Source organism: Microtus oregoni, unplaced genomic scaffold (assembly GCF_018167655.1).
Source record: "Microtus oregoni isolate MIOR12 unplaced genomic scaffold, Mior012 000058F_ref0000040, whole genome shotgun sequence".
Taxonomy (NCBI): Eukaryota; Metazoa; Chordata; class Mammalia; order Rodentia; family Cricetidae; genus Microtus; species Microtus oregoni.
Genome location: NW_024543834.1, coordinates 356791 through 381414, shown reverse-complemented (window position 1 = coordinate 381414; position 24624 = coordinate 356791). Strand labels below are relative to the sequence as shown.

At 40.3% G+C, this 24624-nt stretch overlaps 1 protein-coding gene across 3 annotated transcripts in view; it reads left to right on the top strand.

Annotated features, from left to right (window-relative positions):
* LOC121438902 (disintegrin and metalloproteinase domain-containing protein 17-like) overlaps positions 1-24624 on the top strand; it is a 55190-nt gene that overhangs the window by 17293 nt on the left and 13273 nt on the right. Inside the window, exons 3-10 of one of the 3 annotated variants that reach the window (XM_041639398.1) lie at positions 1943-2073; positions 3458-3546; positions 11559-11727; positions 14046-14179; positions 16194-16283; positions 20610-20723; positions 23012-23156; positions 23256-23344. In XM_041639398.1, the coding sequence (XP_041495332.1) occupies positions 1943-2073; positions 3458-3546; positions 11559-11727; positions 14046-14179; positions 16194-16283; positions 20610-20723; positions 23012-23156; positions 23256-23344 (961 nt within the window). Of the gene's footprint in view, positions 1-1942; positions 2074-3457; positions 3547-11558; positions 11728-14025; positions 14180-16193; positions 16284-20604; positions 20724-23011; positions 23157-23255; positions 23345-24624 lie in introns of those variants that run through there. The other 2 variants (XM_041639399.1, XM_041639400.1) reach the window with 2 other exon arrangements.

Sequence of the window (24624 nt, the reverse complement as noted above, 5' to 3'; positions counted from 1 at the left end):
CACCATAGCTGACAAAATTTGTTCCTATGGTTGAGAAGAACAACATATCTTTCTTCACCTTGGGTATTAGTGGGCACATTGAAAGGTCTCTGTGAATATCAAAGTCTGGCTCCCACCCCCAGCTTTTATTTCAGAATGACAATGCTTTAAAAGTATTAAACCATATAAGGAACTGGGACATATATATTTTAATATCCACATTTAGTATCTATGTCCCTGGTAGTAATTATGTATTACTGTTTTTCGAGGTGAGTTTTATTGAGGAGGAAAAAAACCCATGGGTTTTTTTAAATAAACCCAGAAACAGCATTTTGATAATTTTACACAGTAGCAAGACCTCTTCCATAGGATGCGAGCCTGGTTGCTAGAAGCAGTGAAATACAAATCCATTGTTCAGTTTCACAGTTGATAGCTGTGTAACTGTGAGTGTGTAACTGCTCAGGTCCAGCTTTTACTTTTATGAAGCAGAGATAATAGACAGATTATCTTAAGAGCAGGTAGATAAAATTAATGGCATATAACAGAGTCTTTAATAGTCAATTTCTGAGATAAGCAGGACACCCAATTTAAACCTTAACTGCCCACATGTGTTTCCTTATTAATCAGTTTCCAGGAAAGAGAAATACATAATCTTTACCCTTATTCCCCAAGAATTAGTTAATGAGTTTTCTTCCATCTTTCCTTTCTTTCTTGTTTTGACTGTACAGAATATGAAGGGTTATTTTTAAAGATTGCATATTTTTAACCAGGATACACAGATGCACTTAATGTAACGGTACTTTTTGCAAAAATGGATTTCATAGTACTTGGAAATGCTCTCTAAAAATTAGACAGCAGGTGCCTGAAGCTCCAAACAGCCCTCAGGATGGAGGCAGGGAGTGTTTGGTGACTCCCGAGAGCTGTGCTGCAGATGAAATGACTACTTCACGACAGCAGACTGCCCCTGTGTGCACACAGTGCTAGACAAAACATCCTCCTTTCCAGTCCTTTCTAATGGGTCTCAGTGCTACAAGGAAACCCAGTCGGGTAGAACTCTCAAGCAGTCAGAGGACCCCTTCATAGTTTATTTATGTATCTATGTGTACACATGTATCATGAAATACATGTGAAGATCAGAGGACAACTTGAGGGAGTTAGTGCTTTCTTTCCATCATGTAGGCCCCACAGATAGAACTTTACCTGTGAGTTGTCCTGCCAGCCCCCAGCGCCCCTTTAAAGACCATTTTAAAATTAGTTTCTTTAGCTGGGCGGTGGTAGTGCACGTCTTTAATCCCAGCACTCAGGAGGCAGAGGCAGGCAGATCTGTGAGTTCGAGGCCAGTCTGGTTCACAGAGTGAGTTCCAGGACAGTCAGGACTGTTACATAGAGAAACCCTGTCTCAGAAAAAAAAAAAAAAAAAAAAAAAAGAAAGAAAAATAGTTTCTTTTGTTCTGCCAAGGTTTTATAACTAAACCAATTAGTCCATTTATCTTTGCAGGAGAAGTAATGTTACATGTACCCAATAAGTTGTTATTAGCTGCTGTGGGTCTGGAGAGATGACTTTGTGGTTAAAGCACTTGCTACTTTCACTGAAGACTGGAGTTTCCCAGCACCCACATTGAACTGCTCACAACCACCTGTAACTCTAGCTTCAAGGGATCCAGCGCTCTCTTCCAGGTGTACTCATGCCCACACACAGACACAAACACACAGAGTAATGGATTAAACCTTTTCTCCCCTGAGGAAAATTACGGAATGCTTCACAGATTTGTGTATCATCCTTGTGCGGGGCTATGCATCCTCTAACCGAAGAGAGAGACCAATTGCTATAAATCTTGGGAAAAAAATAGTAGTTATAACTTGGGTAGAGATTTATTCATCTTGTCTCTTCTAGATCTTAAAGAGTGAAATGAAAATTAGGCCTCTATTTTATGTCTTTAAACTGACTGCATTTTCTCTGTAGGCATTTTAAATTATACCTGACATCAAGTACTGAGCGCTTTTCACAAAACTTCAGAGTCGTGGTGGTGGATGGAAAAGAAGAAAGCGAGTACAGCGTGAAATGGCAGGACTTCTTCAGCGGGCACGTGGTCGGTGAGTGCGTGCTGGCCCTCTGCAGAGCTCCTGGGCTGTTGTGTTCTCCGCTCATAAACGCTTGGCAGTGATGGGATGCCTGACAGGCAAAAGAGGAAGGATTTACATCGCTGCATGGTTTACAAGGTTCTGGTTCACGATGCTTTGGACCTGAGGGGAGACAGATCATCATGGTAGCAGAAGCGTGTGGTGGAAGAGGTGGCTCATGTCATGATTCCGGGAAGCATGTAGAAAGGAGGGCAGAGGGATGCCACATGTCCTTCAAAGGCCTTCCCCCATGACTGACTCCTTCCAAGTAGATTCCAGCTCCCAATTGGTCCATTCAGTTATGAGTTAGTCATCCGTGGATTAATCCCTTGATGAAGTATGACTCTAATAGTCTAATCACTTTCAAGAATCTAACTGAAAACTCAGCTTTGAATGCACAAGTCTTTAAGGGGCATTTTTTAGATTTAAACCATCATAGGCCTCGGCTTTAGCTTACTTACAGAGTCTCTCTTTTTGTGGGGGGTGGATAGGTAAGGAAAGACGTGGGGTTTTTTTGTTTTTAAAGATTTTTATTTATTATGTATACAGTATTCTTCCTGTATGTATGACTGTAGGCTAGAAGAGGGAGCCAGATCTTATTACAGATAATTGTGAGCTGCCGTGTGGTTGCTGGGAATTGAACTCAGGACCTCTGGAAGAGCAACCAATGCTCTTAACCACTGAGCCCCCCAAAAGGGTGTTTTTTTTTTTTTTTAGCTCTATAAGTTAGGAGAGTACAGGTATCATTTAGCGTATTGTTTAGGGAGTGTCTCTCCTTCCCTCATAACATAGCCCAAGCTGGTCTCTTTGTTGTGTCTCATGCACTGTCGTCCCATCCCTCACCTGGCTTGGTTTGCTTTTTACTTTTTTCTCCAATAAGAAGAAGGAAATGGGTGACTGGAGAGATAACTCGGGGGGTTAAGAGCACTGACTGCTCTGCCAGAGGTCCCGGGTTCTATTCCAGGCACCCACATGTAGGCTCACAGCATCCAGTTCCTGGGGATATAATACTCTCTTCTGGCCTCTGAGGGTACTGCATACACAGACAAAATGTTTATACGCATAAATAAGGAAAAAAAAGGTGAAAATGGCACAGAAAGCTCCAAATTACTGTTGGGATCTATATATTCTAATTCGTGCTTCCTGTTTTCCTTAGTTGTTGTTTATTTTTGAGGCAGAGTTTCTTGGTGCAGTCCTGACTGCACCAAAATTTGCTCTGTTGGCCAGGCTGGCCTTGAATTTAGAGATCCACCTGCCTCTGCCTCCTGAGTGCTGGGATTATAGGCATGTGACACTACCACCTGGCTCTGATATAAATATTTTTGATAATAAAAGTACCTTCTTTTTTTCCCTTAAGGCGAGCCTGACTCTAGAGTTCTAGCCCACATAGGAGATGATGATGTTACAATAAGAATCAACACAGATGGGGCAGAGTATAACATAGAGGTAAGTCTACGTGTAAAAGGGTTGACTTGGGGACAGGAGTTTGAGAGCTCTCTTATAGCCCATGCTGGCCTTTAATTGGCAAGGTAGCTGAGGTCGGCCTTGAACTCAATGCAGCTGAGGTTGGCCTTGAACCCCTGGTTCTTCTCCCTCTACTTCCACCTTCCTTCCTTTGAAGTTGTCTTTCTTTCAGTAGCTTGTCTCTCTGAGTTTTAAAGAGCTTCTTTGTAGTTGGTTTTTTACTCTTTGGGGGCCCACATACTCAACTCTCATATGAGTACAAGGAGACTTACTCTTCCTTATGAATTCCCGGCCTTAGCTTGGCTTGTTTCCAGCCAGTTTTTCTAACTTAAATTATCCCATTTCTCTTTAACTATGTTTTGCCTCTGGGCTTTTTATTTTTTTAACCTTACTTTGTTTTATTTATTTTTCTTTCCTTCCTACTCTGGCTGGCCTCTGCCATCCTCCTCTCCTTTTCTCCTTGCTCTCTTCCCTAGATTTCTCCTTTCAGTTTTCTCTGCCTGCCAGCCCCGCCTATCTTTCCTCTGCCTGACTATTGGCTGTTCATTTCTTTATCAGACCAATCAGGTGCCTTAAGCAAGGTGAAAGAGATGCAGCATATTTTTACATAATTAAGCTCATATTCTTACATTGTTAAGTGAATGCAGCATAAACAAAAGTAACACATCTTTGCTTGATTAAACAAATATTCCATAGCATTTCTTGGTTGTTTTAAGATGTTAAAGCTAATAAAGTATGGTGAGTCCCATCTCTAATCCCTCTTGGGAGGCTCAGGCAGGAGAATTGCCATGAGTTTTCTGTTTAGCACTCAGGAAGGCAGAGGCAGGGGGATCACTGTAAACTCAAGACTAGGCTAGGTTACATAGTGAGCTCTGAGACAGTCTAAGCTACATAGGGAGACACAGGGCGCTTTAAGAAACCTAGATAAATAATCGTAAATGCCATAGTTATGCCACCATGCCTTGGTGGTGATTTGTGTAATAAGAGCCCAGGGCCTCTTCATCCTTGCTGGGTGCTGTACCAGTATATGCATACTTGGACCATATGTTCTAAGAATATTTTTCTAGTTCTTTTTCTGTATGCATATGTATACTGAGTGTGACTATCCAGACTGTTATTCCTGCAAGAAGTTTTTTTAGTGAAGGCTTTCCGGTGGACCATTGTTTAGCCAGTCTTCTGCTGATGACCATTAATTGTGCTTTAATTTCTTGAAATAGAATGTTCTAGAATGAACAGCTTGTGGGTACATATATTTACTTGGGATGGTCTGGGTGACCAGTCTATAAGGTTTTCATTGTTGTGTTTCATTTGTTTCTGAGACCGAGACTTCTGTGTGTAGAAGGCCATTTCCCGTGTGTTAGTTAGGGCTTCGGCATTTTCAGCAGCATGCACAGGGGTCATTCCTCTCCAGCCTTGCCAGGCTGTTTCTGATGATAGCCGTCCTAAGGGGCATGAAGTAGTGTCCTTCTCATTTTCTTATACATGCATAACTTTGTTTAGAATCCTTTTTACATTCTTCATAGCTGAGACCAGTATATTTACAGAAAGGTTAGTTTTGTGAACATGTTTGCAGCCCTTTGACTTGTGCACCCTTCCGAGCACATGGGTTGTATTCTCTGGCAGACCCGTGTTATAGATGGAGAGTATTTATTTATTTATTTATTTATTTATTTATTTAAGATTTCTGTCTCTTCCCCGCCGCTGCCTCCCATTCCCCTCCCCCAATCAAGTCCCCCTCCCTTGTCAGCCCAAAGAGCAATCAGGGTTCCCTGCCCTGTGGGAAGTCCAAGGACCACCCACCTCCATCCAGGTCTAGTAAGGTGAGCATCCAAACTGCCTAGGCTCCCACAAAGCCAGTACGTGCAGTAGGATCAAAAACCCATTGCCATTGTTCTTGAGTTCTCAGTAGTCCTCATTGTCCGCTATGTTCAGCGAGTCCGGTTTTATCGCAGGCCTTTTCAGACCCAGGCCAGCTGGCCTTGGTGGGTTCCCGATAGAACATCCCCAATGTCTCAGTGTGTGGATGCACCCCTTGCGGTCCTGAGTTCCTTGCTCGTGCTCTCTCTCCTTCTGCTCCTGATTTGGACCTTGAGATTTCTGTCCGGTGCTCCAATGTGGGTCTCTGTCTCTGTCTCCTTTCATCGCCTGATGAAGGTTAATATTCAGGAGGATGCCTATATGTTTTTCTTTGGGTTCTCCTTATTTAGCTTCTCTAGGATCACTAATTATAGGCTCAATGTCCTTTATTTATGGCTAGAAACCAAATATGAGTGAGTACATCCCATGTTCCTCTTTTTGGGTCTGGCTTACCTCACTCAGGATAGTGTTTTCTATTTCCATCCATTTGCATGCAAAATTCAAGAAGTCCTTGTTTTTTACTGCTGAGTAGTACTCTAATATGTATATATTCCATACTTTCTTCATCCATTCTTCCATTGAAGGGCATCTAGGTTGTTTCCAGGTTCTGGCTATTACAAACAATGATGCTATGAACATAGTTGAGCATATACTTTTGTTGTATGATAGGGCATCTCTTGGGTATATTCCCAAGAAGTGGTATTGCTGGGTCCAGGGGTAGGTTGATCCCGACTTCCCTGAGAAACCGCCACACTGCTTTCCAAAGTGGTTGCACAAGTTTGCATTCCCACCAGCAATGGATGAGTATACCCCTTTCTCCACAACCTCTCCAGCAAAGGCTATCATTGGTGTTTTTTATTTTAGCCATTCTGACAGGTGTAAGATGGTATCTTAAAGTTGTCTTGATTTGCATTTCCCTGATCTCTAAGGAAGTTGAGCATGACCTTAAGTGTCTTTTGGCCATTTGAACTTCTTCTGTTGAGAATTCTCTGTTCAGCTCAATGCCCCATTTTATAGTTGGGTTGATTAGCCTTTTACGGTCTAGTTTCTTGAGTTCTTTATATATTTTAGAGATCAGACCTTTGTCAGTTGCGGGATTGGTGAAGATCTTCTCCCAGTTAGTGGGTTGCCTTTTTGTCTTAGTGACAGTGTCCTTTGCTTTACAGAAGCTTCTCAGTCTCAGGAGGTCCCATTTTTTTCAATGAGGCCCTTAATGTTTGTGCTGCTGGGGTTATACGTAGGAAGTGGTCTCCTGTGCCCACATGTTGTAGAGTACTTCCCACTTTCTCTTCTATCAGGTTCAGTGTGTTCGGACTGATATTGAGGTCTTTAATCCATTTGGACTTGAGTTTTGTGCATGGTGATATAGATATGGATCTATTTTCATTCTTCTACAGATTGACATCCAGTTTTGCCAGCACAATTTGTTGAAGATGCTCTCTTTTTTCCATTGTATACTTTTAGCTCCTTTATCGAAAATCAGGTGTTCATAGGTTTGTGTGTTAAAGTCAGGGTCTTCTATTTGATTCCATTGGTCGACTTCTCTGTTTTTATGCCAATACCAAGCTGTTTTTAATACTGTAGCTCTGTAATAGAGTTTGAAGTTAGGGATGATAATGCCTCCAGATGATCCTTTATTGTATAAGATTGTTTTGGCTATCCTGGGTTTTTTGTTTTTCCATATAAAGTTAATTATTGTCTTTTCCAGATCTGTGAAGAATTTTGATGGGGATTGTATTGAATCTATCGATTGCTTTTGGTAGAATTGCCATTTTTACTTTGTTGATCCTCCCAATCCAAGAGCAAGGGAGATCCTTCCATTTTCTGGTGTCCTCTCCTTTCTTCAAAGACTTAAAGTTCTTGTCAAATAGATCTTTCACTTCCTTGGTCAGAGTTACCCCAAGATATTTTATGCTATTTGTGGCTATCGTGAAAGGTGATGCTTCTCTGATTTCCCTCTCTGTTTCCTTATCCTTAGTGTATAGGAAGGCCACTGATTTTTTGGAGTTGATCTTGTATCCTGCCACATTACTAAAGGTGTTTATCAGCTGTAGGAATTCTTTGGTAGAGTTTTTGGGGTCGCTTATGTATACTATTATATTATCTGCAAATAACGAAAGCTTAAGTTTTTTCTTTCCAATACGAATCCCCTTGATCCCCTTATGTTGTCTTATTGCTATTGCTAGAACTTCAAGTGCTATATTGAAGAGGTATGGAGAGAGTGGACATCCTTGTCGTGTTCCTGATTTTAGTGGGATGGCTTTGAGTTTTTCTCCGTTTAATTTAATGTTAGCTGTCGGCTTGCTGTAAATAGCTTTTATTATATTTAGGTATGACCCTTGTATTCCTAATCTCTCCAAGACCTTTATCATAAAGGGGTGTTGAATATTGTCGAATGCTTTTTCAGCATCTAATGAAATGATCATATGTTTTTTTTCTTTCAGTTTATTTATATGGTGGATTACATTGATAGATTTGCGTATGTTGAACCAGCCCTGCATCTCTGGGATGAAGCCTACTTGATCATAATGGATAATTTTTCTTATGTGTTCTTGGATTTGGTTTGCCAGTTTTTTTATTGAGAATTTTTACGTCGATATTCATAAGTGAGATAGGCCTGTAATTCTCTTTCTTGGTTGGGTCTTTGTGTGGTTTTGGTATCAGGGTAACTGTAGTTTCATAAAAGGAATTTGGCAATGACTCTTCTGTTTCTATATTGTGAAATACATTAAGGAGTATAGGTATTAGCTCTTCTTGGAAGTTCTGGTAGAATTCCGCATTGAAACCATCTGGTCCTGGGTTTTTTTTTGGAGGGGAGATTTTTGATAACAGTTTCTAGTTCTTCGTGACGAACAGGTCTATTTAGATCATTCACCTGGTCTTGGTTTAGCTTTGGTATATGGTACTTCTCTAAAAAAATGTCCATTTTTTTGCATTTTCCAGTTTTGTGGCATACAGGCTTTTGTAGTAAGATCTAATGATTCTCTGAATTTCCTCTGTGTCTGTGGTTATGTCCCCCTTTTCATTTCTGATCGTATTTATTTGTGTGTTCTCTCTCTGTTGTTTAATTAGTTTGGATAGGGGTTTGTCGATCTTGTTGATTTTCTCCAAGAACCAACTTTTTGTTTCATTGATTATTTGGACTGTTTTCTGTGTTTCTATTTTGTTGATTTTCACGCTCAGTTTGATTATTTCCAGTCTTCTATTCCTCCTGGGTGCGTCTACTTCTTTTTTTTTCTAAAGCTTTCAGGTGTGCTGTTAAGTCCCCAATGTATGCTTTCTCCGTTTTCTTTAAGTGGGTACTTAGTGCTATGAACTTTCCTCTTAGCACTGCTTTCATAGTGTCCCATAGGTTTGAGTATGTTGTTTCTTTATTTTCGTTAAATTCAAGGAAGACTTTAATATCTTTCTTGATTTCTTCCTTGACCCAGGTATGGTTCAGTAGTTGACTGTTCAGTTTCCATGAGTTTGTCAGCTTTCTGGGGGTAGCATTGTTGTTGCCTTCTAACTTTAATCCGTGGTGATCTGATAAGACACAGGTGGACACTGATTTTTTTTTGTATCTGTGGAGGTTTCCTTTGTTTCCGAGTATGTGGTCTATTTTCGAGAAGGTTCCATGAGCTGCAGAGAAGAAGGTATATTCTTTCCTATTTGGGTGGAATGTTCTATAGATGTCTGTTAAGTCCATTTGCTTCATTACCTCCAATAAGTCTCTTAATTCTCTATTAGGTTTCTGTCTGATTGACCTGTCCATTGGAGAGAGAGGTGTGTTGAAGTCTCCTACTACTAGTGTGTATGGTTTGTTGTCTGCCTTGAGTTCTAGTAATATTTCTTTTATATAAGTGGGTGCTTTTATATTAGGGGCATAGATATTCAGGATTGAGATGTCATCTTGATGAATTGTTCCTGTTATGAGTATATAGTGTCCGTCTCGATCTCTTCTGATTGATCTTAGTTTGAAGTCAGTTTTGTTAGAAATTAGTATGGCCACACCTGCTTTTTTCTTAGGACCATTTGCTTGAAACACCTTTTCCCAACCCTTTACTCTGAGTAGATGCCTGTCTTTGTGGTTGAGATGTGTTTCTTGCAAACAGCAGAATGTTGGATCCTGTTTTCGTATCCAATCTCTTAGCCTGTACCTTTTTATAGGTGAATTGGGACCATTAATATTAAGTGATATTAATAACCAGTGGTTGTTTACTCCAGTTATTCTTATTGTTTTTGGTAGTAGAGTTTGTGTGTCTCCCTTCTTTGAGTTGCGCTGGTGAAGGGTTGCTAGATGCCTGAGTTATTGTAAGCAGTGTTGGCAATGTTGGATTCCTTGGGTTGCGATTTTCCTTCTAATTACTTTCTGTAGGGCTGGATTTGTGGCTACGTATTGTTTAAATTTGTTTTTATTTTGGAATGTCTTGTTTTCTCCATTGATAGTGAACAATAGCTTGGCTGGGTATAGTAGTTTGGGTTTGCATCCATGGTCTCTTAGTTTCTCTATCCAGGACCTTCTGGCTTTCATGGTTTCCATAGAGAAGTCAGGTGTAAGTCTGATCGGTTTACCTTTATAAGTTACTTGGCCTTTTTCCTTTGCAGCTCTTAATATTCTTTTTTTAATCTGTATATTTTGTGTTTTGATTATTATATGGCGAGGGGATGTTTTTCTTTGATCCAGTCTGTTGGTGTTCTGTATGCTTCTTGAATATTCAAAGGAATATCTTTCTTTATGTTGGGAAAGTTTTCTTCTATAATTTTGTTAAAAATATTTTCTAGGCCTTTGAGCTGTGACTCTTCTCCTTCTTCTATTCCTATTATTCTTAGGTTTGGTCTTTTTATTGTGTCCCATATTTCCTGAATGTTTTGTGATGAGAATTTGTTGGCTTTGATGTTTTCTTTGATCAGTGCGTTTATTTTCTCTATGATGTCCTCAGAATCTGAGATTCTTTGTTCTATCTCTTGTATTCTATTGATTATGCTTGTTTCTGTAGACTCTGCTCGATGACCTAGATTTTCCTTATCCAGCTGGTCCTCAGTTTGTGTTTTTAATTCTTGAACTGTTTCCATTACCTGTTTGATCGTTTTTTTCTTGGTTTCCCAGGGTATCATGTACGTATTTACTCATTTCTTCAAACTTTTTGTTATACTTCCCATCCATTTCTATAAGGGCGTTTTTTACATGTTGTTTAAGGGACTCTATTGCTTTCATAAAGTCAATTTTTTCCACTTTTTCTCTGTTAGGGTGTTCAAGTCCTTCTGTTGTAAGATCATTGGGTTCTGGTGTTTTCATGTTGTTTTTCAGATTATTGGGTGAATTCTTGCCTTGGCGCCTGCCCATCTCCTCCTGTCGATGCTATCTAATGGGTCTTTTAAAGTCAGATCAGGTTTCCCTGCTGGCCAGGGGCTCCTCTTACAAAATGCCCTCGCTCTGTTTCCTGGCTTCTGCCAGGGGCCAAGATCCCTCTCACCCCTCAAAAGGGTCTTCAGGAACAGGACCAGGCTCTGCGTTTGCCAGGGACCTCACCAACAAAAGGCCTACCTCTTTGATTTAATTGTAGTGGGGCGATCTGCTCTCAGTGTTGCTCGCCTGTCCCCACAGCCCACGGCCTGTGTCTGCTGCTGTGCCGGTCCTCGCCGGTCCCTATGCAGAGTCTTGTAGCATCACTTAGATCCTGTGCAGGGGTGAAACTGCAGAGCAGTGCACAGGCTGCTCTCCCTGGAACTGATAGAAAGAAGGGTTAAGCATATTGCTAAGAGTTTTCAATCATCTCTTATAAAAATGCTTTTGCTGTGTGTAAAACCCGTCATAGCAAAAAGATGTTGAATGCCTGAATGCTAAAGGAGCGGAGTGCAAGCACCATGTGCGTAGGATCGTCACCTGACATCACTGCACCGTGACTCTCTCTAACAATGCTGGAGTTGAGTAGGAGTTACAGAAATAGTTAAAATGGAATTGTTTATGGAAAAGGAGATTTTTTCCTTCTTTACAAGCTTGTGCAGAAACATGCACAAAACAGTAAATAATTGATAAAGCAAATAATTCTCTAAGAAACAATATTGCTCAAGAACAAAGTATGTTGTGAGAATTTTATTTAATGTTTAAAAGTTCTTGGTTGTTTTCTATTTCATCATATTGTTTTCCTTTTTAGCCACTTTGGAGGTTTGTTAATGATACTAAAGACAAAAGAATGTTAGTTTATAAGTCTGAAGACATCAAGGAAGTTTCACGTCTGCAGTCTCCAAAAGTGTGTGGCTATGTAAAAGCGGATAGTGAAGAGTTGCTTCCGAAAGGACTCATAGACAGAGAACCATCTGAAGGTAAGACTTCATGTTTCAGATAGGACATAAGCATATCACAGTGGTTTCCAACTGTGATATTTTGATTATTAAATAACTCTATTGTGTGGCTTGAAAATACAGTCTTGTTACAGAAACTTTTAATTCTTTTTCTGTTACGTAGTAATTGAAAACACTAGAAAAATAGTGAATAATAATTGTTGTAAAAGAGATTGAGGAGGGGCTGGAGAGATGGCTCAGTGGTTAAGAGCTTTGCCTGCTCTTCCAAAGGTTCTGAGTTCAATTCGCAGCAACCACATGGTGGCTCACAACCATCTGTAAAGAGGTCTCGCACCCTCTTCTGGCCTTCAGGCATACAAACAGAATATTGTATACATAATAAATAAATAAATAAATATTAAAAAAAAACAAACACAAACAAAAATCCTTAAAAAAAAAGAGATTGAGGAAAGAGACAGTAAAGTGATCTAGGGGAGTTCTTGTAGACTGTCAGAAATGTCTAAATACTATTTTTGGAAAGTAGTCTTTAGCGCTTGTAAGAGATTAAGTGGGTGGGAAGAGAACTTTGGCGTTTGAAAGACACAGAGGCTGTCAATCACGAACATATCTATTTAGGGTCATTTAAAACAAAACAAAAAAAAACTGTCTTGGAGGGCATGTTCTTCTGTCTTCGTTTTATTTATTGATTAGTTGGTTATTTTCTGTTTTTTAAATTTATTATTTATTATGTACACAGTGTTCAGCCTCCATGTATGCCTGCAGGCCAGAAGAGGGCACCAGATCTCATTATAGATGGTTGTGAGCCACCATATGGTTGCTGGGAATCGAACTCAGAACCTCCAGAAGAGCAGTCAGTGCTTTTAACCTCTGAGCCATCTCTCCAGCCCTGGTTATTTTCGAAATAGGGTTTCTCTCTGTATCTCTGGCTGTCTTAGAACTCTTTTTTCAGACCAGGCTGGCCTTGGACTCACAGAGATCCATCTGCCTCTGCCTGTGAGTGCTGGGATTAAAGGCATGCATCATCAGCTGATAAATACATTGTTTTCTTTTGTTTTAAACTTTTTAAAATAATAACTACCATTTATTGAGGATATCTTTTTTATTATGTATACAGTGCATGGATACATAAATACATATATACTATATGTATATAGTATGTATATACACACATATGTACATACTGTATACATGTATATATATGTGTATATACTGTATGCATATATATGTATGTATATAGTATGTATATACCTACAGGTCAGTAGAGGGTACCAGATCTCATTATAGATGGTTGTGAGATACCATGTGGTTGCTGGGAATAGAATTCAGGACCTCTGGAAGAGCAGCCAGTTTGTGCTTAATCTCTGAGCCATCTCTCCAGCCCCCTTTTGTTTTAAATTTTATGTGTATTGGTGTTTTATGTGCATGGATGTCAGGTCTCGAGCTTGTGTCAGGTTAACAAACGATGTACATGAGTGTATCTATGAATATGCTTGTCTATATACATATGTTGACAGGTATTCAGATGATATGTGTATACATCTACATACTCCATAGATCCTTGCTTGTGCGTCAACATTAACTAGACCTGTTTGTATCAGGGAGCTGAGAAGACTACAGTCCTGCAGATGATCGTAGAGATACCTCCAAACATCCAGGATTGCTTAATTTTTATTTTAAGCAAGGTTTGCTGTACAGCTCACAATGGCCATCTTGCCTCAGCTTCCTTAACTACTGGAATTACAGACTTGGGCCATCACACCTGGCTTAGTATTACTTAAATTTTAATGTACGGTTACCTTGACCTCTTTATCTTTTGATTAATTCACGGCATTCTAGAAGAAAATGACCCCTAGCTTCATTGCCTTGTAATGATTATTTTATTGTATTAAAGTTTATGAACATTTTTTCTTTTTGTGGTGGTGGGTTTTGAACTAGGGTCTTACATAATCTCAAGCCCTCTTGGTTTTGAATTTAGCAATTTTAAACCTTATGTTACTTTTTTACTTTTCTGTCCTTTCCCAAATTTATTATGATTATTGTTGTTATTCAATGTACCGTAAGGACAGATATGATAGTGCATGGCTATTATCCCGGAACTTGGGAGGTAGAGGCAGGAGGATCAGGAGTTGAAAGTCATCCTTGGCTACATAGTGTGCTCAACACAGCCAAGGGTGTGTGCGACCCTGTTTTCATCCTTTCCCCAGAAAAGAAAAAGATACTCTTCATGATACTAAACTTAAGTAATGTTTGTTTTAGAAACATTAGAACTAAGTGTTATTATAAAAACCTTCCTTGTTTTGGTGAATTTTAATTTAATAGTGCATACAAATTCATATTAGAGTTTGTTCGTCGAGTGAAGAGACGAGCTGAGCCTAATCCCTTGAAGAATACTTGTAAATTACTGGTGGTAGCAGATCATCGATTTTATAAATACATGGGCCGCGGAGAAGAGAGCACCACCACCAATTACTTAGTAAGTATTTGATGATTCAGCAGGTCATTCATGTGGTGTTTAATTCTGTTAGGAGAGGCTACAGTAATTTACAGCTTAAAGAAACTGGCCTGCTCTAGGGCCTACTCCAGACACTGCGTTATTTCCTTTCTACTATTTTGAGGGCCTTTTACTAGAATCTTATATTTCTGTATAGAATCTATAGTTTCAAAATTAGGAGAATTTTGCTTCAAAGTACTATTTTCTGTACATTAGATTTTTCTGCAGATTAAATTAGAGGAAAGTTTATAATGTACTCCCTTTATACAAGTGAGCTTTTTACAAACATTGCTATCAGATGCATAGATTTATACTTCAGAGTGAAAATAGATATGTGTATGCACTTGTGTGTATCTTCTGCTTGTATCTATATTCCACAGAGGTTTTAAGAGATGTCTTAGGCTAGAATGTGGGATAAGTGAGACACTCGCAGCCATCGTTAAGCCTAGGGCAGAGATAGGCAGGAAAGATTAAAGAGTTGTTAACTCTCCATTCATTTTTTTGCCTTTTTCAGTCCAGAGGATCAAACCCAGGGACTGTGCCTGCTAAGCAAGAGCCCTTGCACTGAGTTAAAAGTTCCATCCTGACATGGAACTTTTAGCATCAGCTACTAAATTTTTAAAGTCAAGAAAATGATTTTCCTCCATTATTTTTTTCTCAGCATGACTCCATTCATCTTTGATAACTTGGCACTGATCAAAATGTTGCCATTGAGGGAAGAGAAGAGAATGCAGCTATTCATGAACCAGCATCCTGCTGCAGCAAAGACTGCTTTCTCATTGCTGCCGTTCCCATTCTCCCCACTCATTCCAGCTCTCCCTCAGCCTTCTTGCCTTCTGTCATACGGATGAGTTCATTAGAACAGTGGGAGTCATTGTAGTTCTTGCTCTTAAGCAGGAGTCTTTCTTGAAAAATTCTCATCTGGGGTTTGTATCAAAGACTCCTTGTATTTTACTTCTTTGTATTGTGTACATAAATGTGACCATACTGTGAGGTCCACCTTTTTTTTTGGTTTTTCTAGGCAGGGTTTCTCTGTATATCCTGTACATCCCTGGCTGTCCTGGAACTCACTCGGTAGACCAGACTGGCCTTGAACCCCCAGAGATCCACCTGCCTCTGCCTTCGTGGTACTGGGAATAAAAGTGTGCACCACCACTGCCTGGTGTGAGGTCAGGTTTTTCAAAGTGCGTGTCTCATCGCTGCAGTTTCTTCATAGCAGGAACAAACCTGATAACCCATTTTTTGAACAAATAAATACTTCTCTTTGAGAAAAGATAAGTGGCTCCCTTTGTTGTTGTTCTGATGTGATTATGCTCTGCCTCTACCACGTGCACATAAGCAAGTGTGTGTGTGCACACGCACGCCCGTTCACAAAGAAAACATGCATATGCATACATGTGTCCCCCAACACAAAAAGATGGACAAAAAATTAAAAGGGAGTTACCTGTTCTAGGGTCACAATTAGGGCACTCCTGACACAGCGTAAAGACTGGCTGCTTAGGGTTTCTGATAAATTGGAGTTGACTTTTCCTTCTCATAGTTGACTTGGATAGCAGTATTTAAAAGCTTGAGGTTAGATAGACAGTAATGTTCTTGTAGCGATGTTTTAAGTTTGGCTCTAGGGGTAGTTTCTTAGATAGACCCATTAGTGATAAAGATTAGTTTCTTGATGCAAATTTTCATAGTCCGTCTTATGTTTTCCTCCATTAGATGTTTATTCCAGTAGGTTTATTACATTGAAGTGAGTGGTAGAGTCTGTATGATTTTATTTTTATATTCACAGATAGAGCTAAGACAGTAATGTTCTTGTAGCGATGTTTTAAGTTTGGCTCTAGGGGTAGTTTCTTAGATAGACCCATTAGTGATAAAGATTAGTTTCTTGATGCAAATTTTCATAGTCCGTCTTATGTTTTCCTCCATTAGATGTTTATTCCAGTAGGTTTATTACATTGAAGTGAGTGGTAGAGTCTGTATGATTTTATTTTTATATTCACAGATAGAGCTAATTGACCGAGTGGATGACATATACCGGAACACTTCGTGGGATAATGCAGGATTTAAAGGTTATGGAATACAGATAGAACAGGTATTCATCAATAGTAGGTCTTGTACAGTAAATATTTTTATTTTTTCAAAACCCTAAATCTACCTTAACATTAATCATAAATACTCTCATTTGTGATTTTTTTTTTTTTCGAGACAGGGTTTCTCTTTTTAATTTTGGAGCCTGTCCTGGAACTCACTGTTGATCAGTCTGACCTCAGACTCACAGAGATCCCCCTGTCTCTGCCTCCCAAGTGCTGAGATTAAAGACATGCATCACCACCACCTGGCTATGATTTTTTTTTTTAATGATAAATTGTGTTGTGTTTTTGGTATGCAATCGTAGATGATAAAGTTTCTGTCTTGAGGGATATTATAGGAATGAAGCCTCTTAATGCTATTATATTCTTCTTATCTGGTAGTTATAGCTCTTTCATTGCCTGTAGTGTTTTCTTTTTCCTCAGATATGCATCAGCCTTTAGTTAGAATTCTAGCACATAAATCAGTAATGGCAGAGTATTCTAACTTTGTGTCCACTGAGTCTCTGAGCAGAGTAAAAGAGGAGAATCTGATGGCATATCGAAAGTATTAAGGGAAAAAAAATCCTACAATTTTAAATCTGTACAGTCAGGAAATTTACTCAAGAACACAATGCAAGGAGGCGTTTGTCCACAGCAGTAAATCTCTCCTTTAGTTCCTAGCTTTATGATACAGCATGGCTGTCAGCGTTCATGTCATTGTGATCATTCTCCGTAAAAATCAACCTTGGTGGTTTGGAAATTGAGTATTGCTTTGGAAAAAATACATATTTTGATATAATCATGAACAATATTTCCAGATTGTATTAAACCATATAGTTTTACATAATTGTAAAACTGAGAGATTAAAAAAAGGCAAACAGCCAGGCAGTGGTGGCACACTTTTAAATCACAGCACTCGGAAGTAGAGGCAAGTGGATCTCTGTGAGTTGAAGGCCAGCCTGGTCTACAGAGCGAGTTCCAGGACGGCCAGGGCTGTAACACAGAGAAACTCTGTCTTGAAAAATCAAAAAACGAAAAGCAAACTACAAAAGAAAAAAAAAATCACTTATCTTGACATGGTGTTACATGCCTATAATTCTAGTTCTTGGCATGCAGAGGCAATTTGGTCTACTCATTGGGTTCTAGATCAGTCAGGGCTTATCTTCCTAGAGATGCCGTGCATGTGTATTATACATGTACAAATAAGTCTATAATTAGCACACTGTCAATATGCTATATATTCTTGGCCCTTTGGCATTTTATTTTATGTTATATTGGATAGAATTTCCTATTGATAATGTAAAGTAGATGACTTTCTGATTTTAAAGTCACTATACTAGGGCTGGAGAGATATCTCTGAGGGTAAGGGCACTGGCTGCTCTTACAGAGGTCCTGAGTTCAATTCCCAGCAACCACATGGTGACTCAGAACCATTTTTCTTTTCTCACAACCATTTATAATGAGATCAGGTGCCCTCTTCTGGTGTTCAGGCATATGTGCAGCCATAACACTGTATACATTTAAAAATGTTTAAACAATTAAAAAAAAATCAAATCACTATACTGTGTTTAGCTATAAAAATTTTATATATACATATACATATATATATATATATACACACACACACACATAGACACATACGTATACACATACACAAAGCAAAAACATATGCTGGACAGTGGTGGCACATGCCTTTAATCCCAGCACTCGGGAGGCAGAGGCAGATGGGTCTTTGTGAGTTTGAGGCCAGCCTTGGTTACAGAGTGAGTTCTAGGACAGCCAGAGCTGTTTCACAGAGAAACCCTGTCTCAAACAAACAAACAAAAAACCCAACCTTATAAAAAGAAGCTATAGAAAACATGCAGGTTTTTAGGGGATCAGTAAATAGTTCCTTTATGCTGTAGGAACTTGAAAACAGTTGAAGAACATAGCAGTATAGGGAACAGAAATGCCAGCGTCTTTATTCCATTCCAGGTGAACTGAGGCGTGATTTAGGCGTGTAGTCCTGTCAGGTTTCCAGTTACTTCTCACCAGAACTGACCTTGACCTTCCCCAGAAAGCTAGGACCTTGGTACTGGTGCACTTCAAATGGAGGCCAGAGACTGAGCTGTGAGCTCAGCATGGCCTCTGTCCTTGTCCCAAAGTCCCTGATCAGAAACCTTCCTTCCTTTCTTCTTAGTGTCTTCTTTAATAGGAATTTGTCTTAAATGTGCAAAGAGAAGCTCCAGGTTTCAGTAGTCTCCTGTACTTATGGTGCAGAAGTAATGTTCATCCCAATCCTGATTTTAAAATTATTGATTACAATTGCAGTAAATATCTTAGGCTCATGTAAACCCAAGTTCTCACTTTTTCAAATACATGTGGAGAAGGTGAAAATTTAGTACGTTTAGAACTTTATAAATAATTCATTGACATGTATTTTCTTTTTTTAATTTTTTTTTTTTTTTTTTTTTTTTGGTTTTTCGAGACAAGGTTTCTCTGTGGCTTTGGAGCCTGTCCTGGAACTAGCTCTGTAGACCAGGCTGGTCTCGAACTCACAGAGATCTGCCTGCCTCTGCCTCCCGAGTGCTGGGATTAAAGGCGTGCGCCACCATCGCCCAACTCTGACATGTATTTTCTATACCAGATGCTTTTCAGTTTGTTTTGGACTTTGAATTTTTTGTTTTTGTTTGTTTTTCAAGACAAGGTTTCTCTATAGCTTTGAAGCCTGTCCTGGAACTAGCTCTTGTAGACCAGGCTGGCCTTGAACTCAGAGATCTGCCTGTCTCTGCCTCCCAGTGCTGGGATTAAAGGCGTGAGCCACCACCACTTCCCGGCTCATAAAACTTTTTTTTTTTAAATATTTATTTATTTATGTATGTATGTATACAATATTCTGTCTGTGTGTATGTTTGCAGGCCAGAAGACGGCACCAGACCCCATTATAGATGGTTGTGAGCCACCATGTGGTTGCTGGGAATTGAACTCAGGACCTTTGGAAGAGCAGGCAATGCTCTTAACCTCTGAGCCATCTCTCCAGCCCCATAAAACTTTTTTTTATAGTAGATAGTGAAGTTGTTTGTGTGTGTGCATGTGTACTTGAGTGTATATGTGAGTATGTATGTGTGTGTGTGTGCACGTGTGTGTGCATGTGTACTTGAGTGTATATGTGAGTGTGTGCACGTGTGTGTGCATGTGTACTTGAGTGTATATGTGAGTGTGTATGTGTGTGTGCATGTGTACTTGAGTGTATATGTGAGTATGTATGTGTGTGTGCACGTGTGTGTGCATGTGTACTTGAGTGTATATGTGTGTGTGTGCACGTGTGTGTGCATGTGTACTTGAGTGTATATGTGAGTGTGAGTGTGTATGTGTGTGTGTGCATGTGTACTTGAGTGTATATGTGTGTGTGCACGTGTGTGTGCATGTGTACTTGAGTGTATATGTGAGTGTGTGTGCATGTGTACTTGAGTGTATATGTGAGTGTGTGTGTGCATGTGTGTGTGCATGTGTACTTGAGTGTATATGTGTGTGTGCGCATGTGTACTTGAGTGTATATGTGTGTGCACGTGTGTGTGCATGTGTACTTGAGTGTATATGTGAGTGTGTGTGTGTGTGTGTGTGTGCGCACGTGTGAGTGCGTGTGTTTGTATTTTTGGTTTTTGTTTTGTTTTGAGACAGACTTTGGCTATGTAACTCAGATTGTCCTTGAACTGCTAGTGACTGTTCTGTCTCAGCCTACCAAGTTCCAGGGTCACATAGATGTTGATTTTTTTCTGTTGTTGTTGTTATTTAATTAAAGACTTTTTTTTTTTTTTTGGTTTTTCGAGACAGGGTTTCTCTGTGGCTTTGGAGCCTGTCCTGGAGCTAGCTTGGTAGACCAGGCTGGTCTCAAACTCACAGAGATCCGCCTGCCTCTGCCTGCCGAGTGCTGGGATTAAAGGCGTGCGCCACCATCGCCCGGCTAATTAAAGACTTTTAAAAAAAAAAAAAAGATTTAAAGTTAGGAACGGTGGTGAACTTGCATTTGGGTGTTGGTGCTAGGTATCAAACCTGGGTCCTGAGAAGAATGATTGCTTTTAGCTGCTGAGGTCTCTCCAGCGCTCGCTCAGATGCTGGGTTTCTTGGTCCTGTGTTTTGTTTTCGAGGCAGGGTCTCTCGAGGCAGCTCTGACTGTCCTGGAACACACTCATATATACTGGGGAAGCCTTAAACTCAGAGATCTGCTGGGCTTGCCTTTGGAGTCCAGGGGCTAAAAGTGTGCTCCACTGTACCTAGCCAGGCACTCCTTTTTTGAAGTGATGAAATACTGCAGTAAAAGTCTTAGGATGCTTTGGAATTGTTCTAAGTATGTTCTCTCTTAAGTATAGATTCGAATTCTCAAGTCTCCACAAGATGTAAAACCCGGTGAAAGACACTTCAATATGGCAAAAAGTTACCCAAATGAAGAAAAAGATGCCTGGGATGTGAAGATGTTGCTAGAGGTAGGGTTTGCCCTGCAGTTTTTCATTTCTAATGGTTAAACCTCAGTGTCTTTGAGCATCTAACTTGGCACAATGGATCTTCTCTGGAAAATAATATGAATTGTCAATGTGTAGACATCTTTGTGCTGTTCCTCAGGTCCCTGAAACCTAACCACAGTCTTTTAGGACAGAACTTACCAAAGAAGCTGTGAACATGTATTGGCTGGCACAAGTATAACCTGAAAAATTTAAGAGTGTCTTACCTTAACAGCTACACGACTCCAGTGTCTGACGTGCATATTACTGCTTTATTGTAAACTGGCTTTCTATACTGGTGTATGGTAATTTCTGTGGCTGCCCTAACAAATACTACAAATTTAGCAGCTTGGAACATTTGGGTGGGCTGTTCTTTTAATCTTGTAGTTTCAAGCCGGGCGGTGGTGGCGCATGCCTTTAATCCCAGCACTCGGGAGGCGGAGGCAGGCAGATCTCTGTGAGTTCGAGACCAGCCTGATCTACAAGAGCTAGTTCCAGGACAGGCTCCAAAATCACAGAGAAACCCTGTCTCAAAAAAAACCACAAAAAAAATAAAATAAAATAAAATCTTGTAGTTTCAATATGTTGGTTTAGATACGGGGTTTCTATGGATTTCTTGCTTATGCACCCATAAGACCAAAATTAAGTTTTAAACTTCAATGGAATTAAAGGCTTTTTATCATTTCCCCCCAGATTGAGACCCATTATGTGCTCTGTCTGTATGATACTGGCTTATGTAATTTGATCTGCTAGCCTCCGTCAGGGAGATTGAGATATAGGATCTTTTTGTTTTTCTGAGACAATGCTTTTCTATATAGCCTTGGCTGTCCTGGAACTTGTTCTGTAGACTAGATTGGCCTCAAACTCCGAGATCCACGTGCTCCTGCCTCTGGAGTTCTGGGATTAAAGGTAGTCTGTATTGTTACTTTTGAGATAAGTCTCAGCAAATGTGACTGAGGTCCAGCTGCTTTTAGCAGAGTACTACAACTGGGAGGATTAAGCCACTGGACAGTAGAGGTGTTGGCACGATTGGTTTCTGCTCAGACCTCTCTTGAGCATGCTGCTGTCTCCCTCTATGTATGTCTGTGTCCTTATCTCCTCATGAACACACATGGTCCAGGCAGTGCCGTTGTCATATGGTACATTTCTAGTATTCATGTGGCCCTGGATTTGGATCCCAGCACTGCAAAGCAGCACATGAACCAACTTCCCCCCAAGTCATTTTCCTAAGGAAGCAGTTCATCTGTAATCGGGGTCTGTGAGTTATGCTCACTGGACCTCACTTGCTTCTGTAAAGGTTCTGTCTTCAAATACAGCTGTGTTCTGAGTTCGTCAGGGCTACAACATCAATATATGAGCTTTTTGGTGACCACAGTTGAGCCCATACATCAGTGGAGATGTCTTTTCCTGGGTTGCTTATAGCGGTAAGCCTGATTGCCGAGACAGCTGACCCACCACACCACTTCCTATGGGCCCAAAGGTGCACCTTCCAGTTTTTTTCCTCAGTCCCCAGAGAAGTCCCGGAGCCTCACTCACCCTGTTGCCAAGGGACTGTCTAGGTTTCAGACAGCTGTCATCCTTCCGTACATGGGATTCTCTGAGCTTTCATTTTAAACTATATGTATATGCTAAGACAGGATCTCACAAGCTAGCCTCAAACTCATAGAGTTCCACCTGCCTCTGCCTTTCAAGGGTTGGCATTTAACATTTTCAAAAGTCATGATTTTTTTTTAAACTTCAAATTTTTGATTGTTAGAGTAGAAAAATAAAAGACACTGAAGTATAAGGCACATGGAGTGTGGGGCAGGGTAGAGGATGGAGGAATGAGTCTGTCGTGCTTTTAAAATGGCTTTAAATCTTTTGTTTGGTGCCATAAAACTAAGTATGTCTGCTTGTCTATAAACTTGTATTGTGAATTTTTAAATAATTTTATATAATTGTAAATTATAAAATTCAAACAAAAATCTTTCCCAATCCATATAATTCAAAATACGGTAATCCCTGCACAGCATGTTAAACTCTTGAAATGCACGGGGCTGCAGTCTCTCTGGAATTGGGGCTGCTGACTAGGTCTCTGTATGGAAGAGGAGTAGATGAAAAGGTACCCAAGTGCTTTCCACCACCCCCACGGCCACTGTGAGGCCCCCTCCCCCAGGGAAAACATACTGTGTTACAGGGGCTTACAGGTGCTACTGCAGAAGTGCAGCTCTTCTGTGAGATGCACCCTGACTCTGGCATGATGGTAACCTATTAAAAATACTCTCTCTTTAAAGCAATTTAGCTTTGATATAGCTGAAGAAGCATCTAAAGTCTGCCTGGCTCATCTTTTCACATACCAGGATTTTGATATGGGAACTCTTGGATTAGCTTACGTTGGTTCTCCCAGAGCAAACAGTCACGGAGGGGTTTGCCCGAAAGGTACGTCTCATTTGCATTGTCATGACACTGAGCGAGATGAAAGAGAAAGGCAATAGGTTATGTGTCAGAAGCAACTGTTTTCTGTTCTTTTTCCTTTAGCTTACTACAGCCCAGTTGGGAAGAAAAACATTTATTTGAACAGTGGTCTGACTAGTACAAAAAATTATGGTAAAACCATCCTTACAAAGGTACGTTCCTTGATACTTTTTAAAAGAACTTTGTTAAAAAATGTTTTTACATGTGTGTGCATGCGTGCACAGGTGTGTACAGCATGGGTCCTTACAGACACCATGAGAGGCTGTTGGTACTGCTGGAGGTGTTACTGGGTGTGTACAGCATGGGTCCTTACAGACACCGGGAGATGCTGTTGGTACTGCTGGAGGTGTTACTAGGTGGTCGTGAGTGGTCTAAGTGGTGCTGGGAATTGAACATGCAGCCTCTGCAAGAGCAGCAAGTGCTTTTAACCACTGAGCCATCTCTCCAGCCTGTGTTTTTATTTTTTGTTTTAAAACAGTATGGATTGGGAGTGCATTGCATTACAGTCTCAGTTACATATTTATACTGGGATCTTTAAAAAAGTAGTCCCTACTTGGTTGATCTTGTGGCTGGTGTGTCTGTCCTTCTGTATTTGAGGGCATTGCTCTGCTGTCTAGTTGCATTCATGTGCTGTTAGAAGAAATAGGAGTCTTTAGTCTCTCTGATCTTTTGTTTTTCCCTAAGAGATTTTTATATCTTGTTTTAGGGTCTGGAGATGTAGCTCAGTAGAGCCCTTGCCTAGCATGTAGCATATAAAACCTGGGACAGTGATGCACACTTACAGCCCCAGCACTTGGGGATGGGGTAGAGGCAGGAGCATAAGCATTTCAAGATTGCTCTCAGCTCCATACTAAGTTCAAGGCCAGTTTGGGATACTTGAGACCTGTCTCAAAACACAGAACAAAACAAAATCCTTGTTTCTGTGTAGATGCATCCTGCTCTTCCAGAGGACCTGAGTTTGGTTCCCAGCACCAGGGATCCGACACCCTCTTCTGGCCTCCCCACACAGACAGTGTGCACATAACTGAGATAATTTTTTTAATTAGCATAACATTTCCTTTTCCCCCCCTCCTTTGTGAGGGCAGGTGGATCCTTCTAGATCTAGATACTTTGTCTTTGTGCAGAATGTTTATTTTTTTGTTTGGTGTGTTTTTGGTGAGACAGAGTCTCACTTGAGTTTGAGCTTCTCCTGCATCATTCACCCAAGTGCTGGGATTGCAGGCCTGTAGCAACAGCCTGCTGTGAAAGCATTCTTTTTTTTTTTATTATTATTGATTTTTATTGAGCTCTACATTTTTCTCTGCTCTCCTCCCTGCCTCTCCCCTCTCCTTCAACCCTCTCCCAAGGTCCCCATGCTCCCAATTTACTTAGGATATCTTGTCTTTTTCTACTTCCCATATAGATTAGATCTATGTATGTCTCTTTTAGGGTC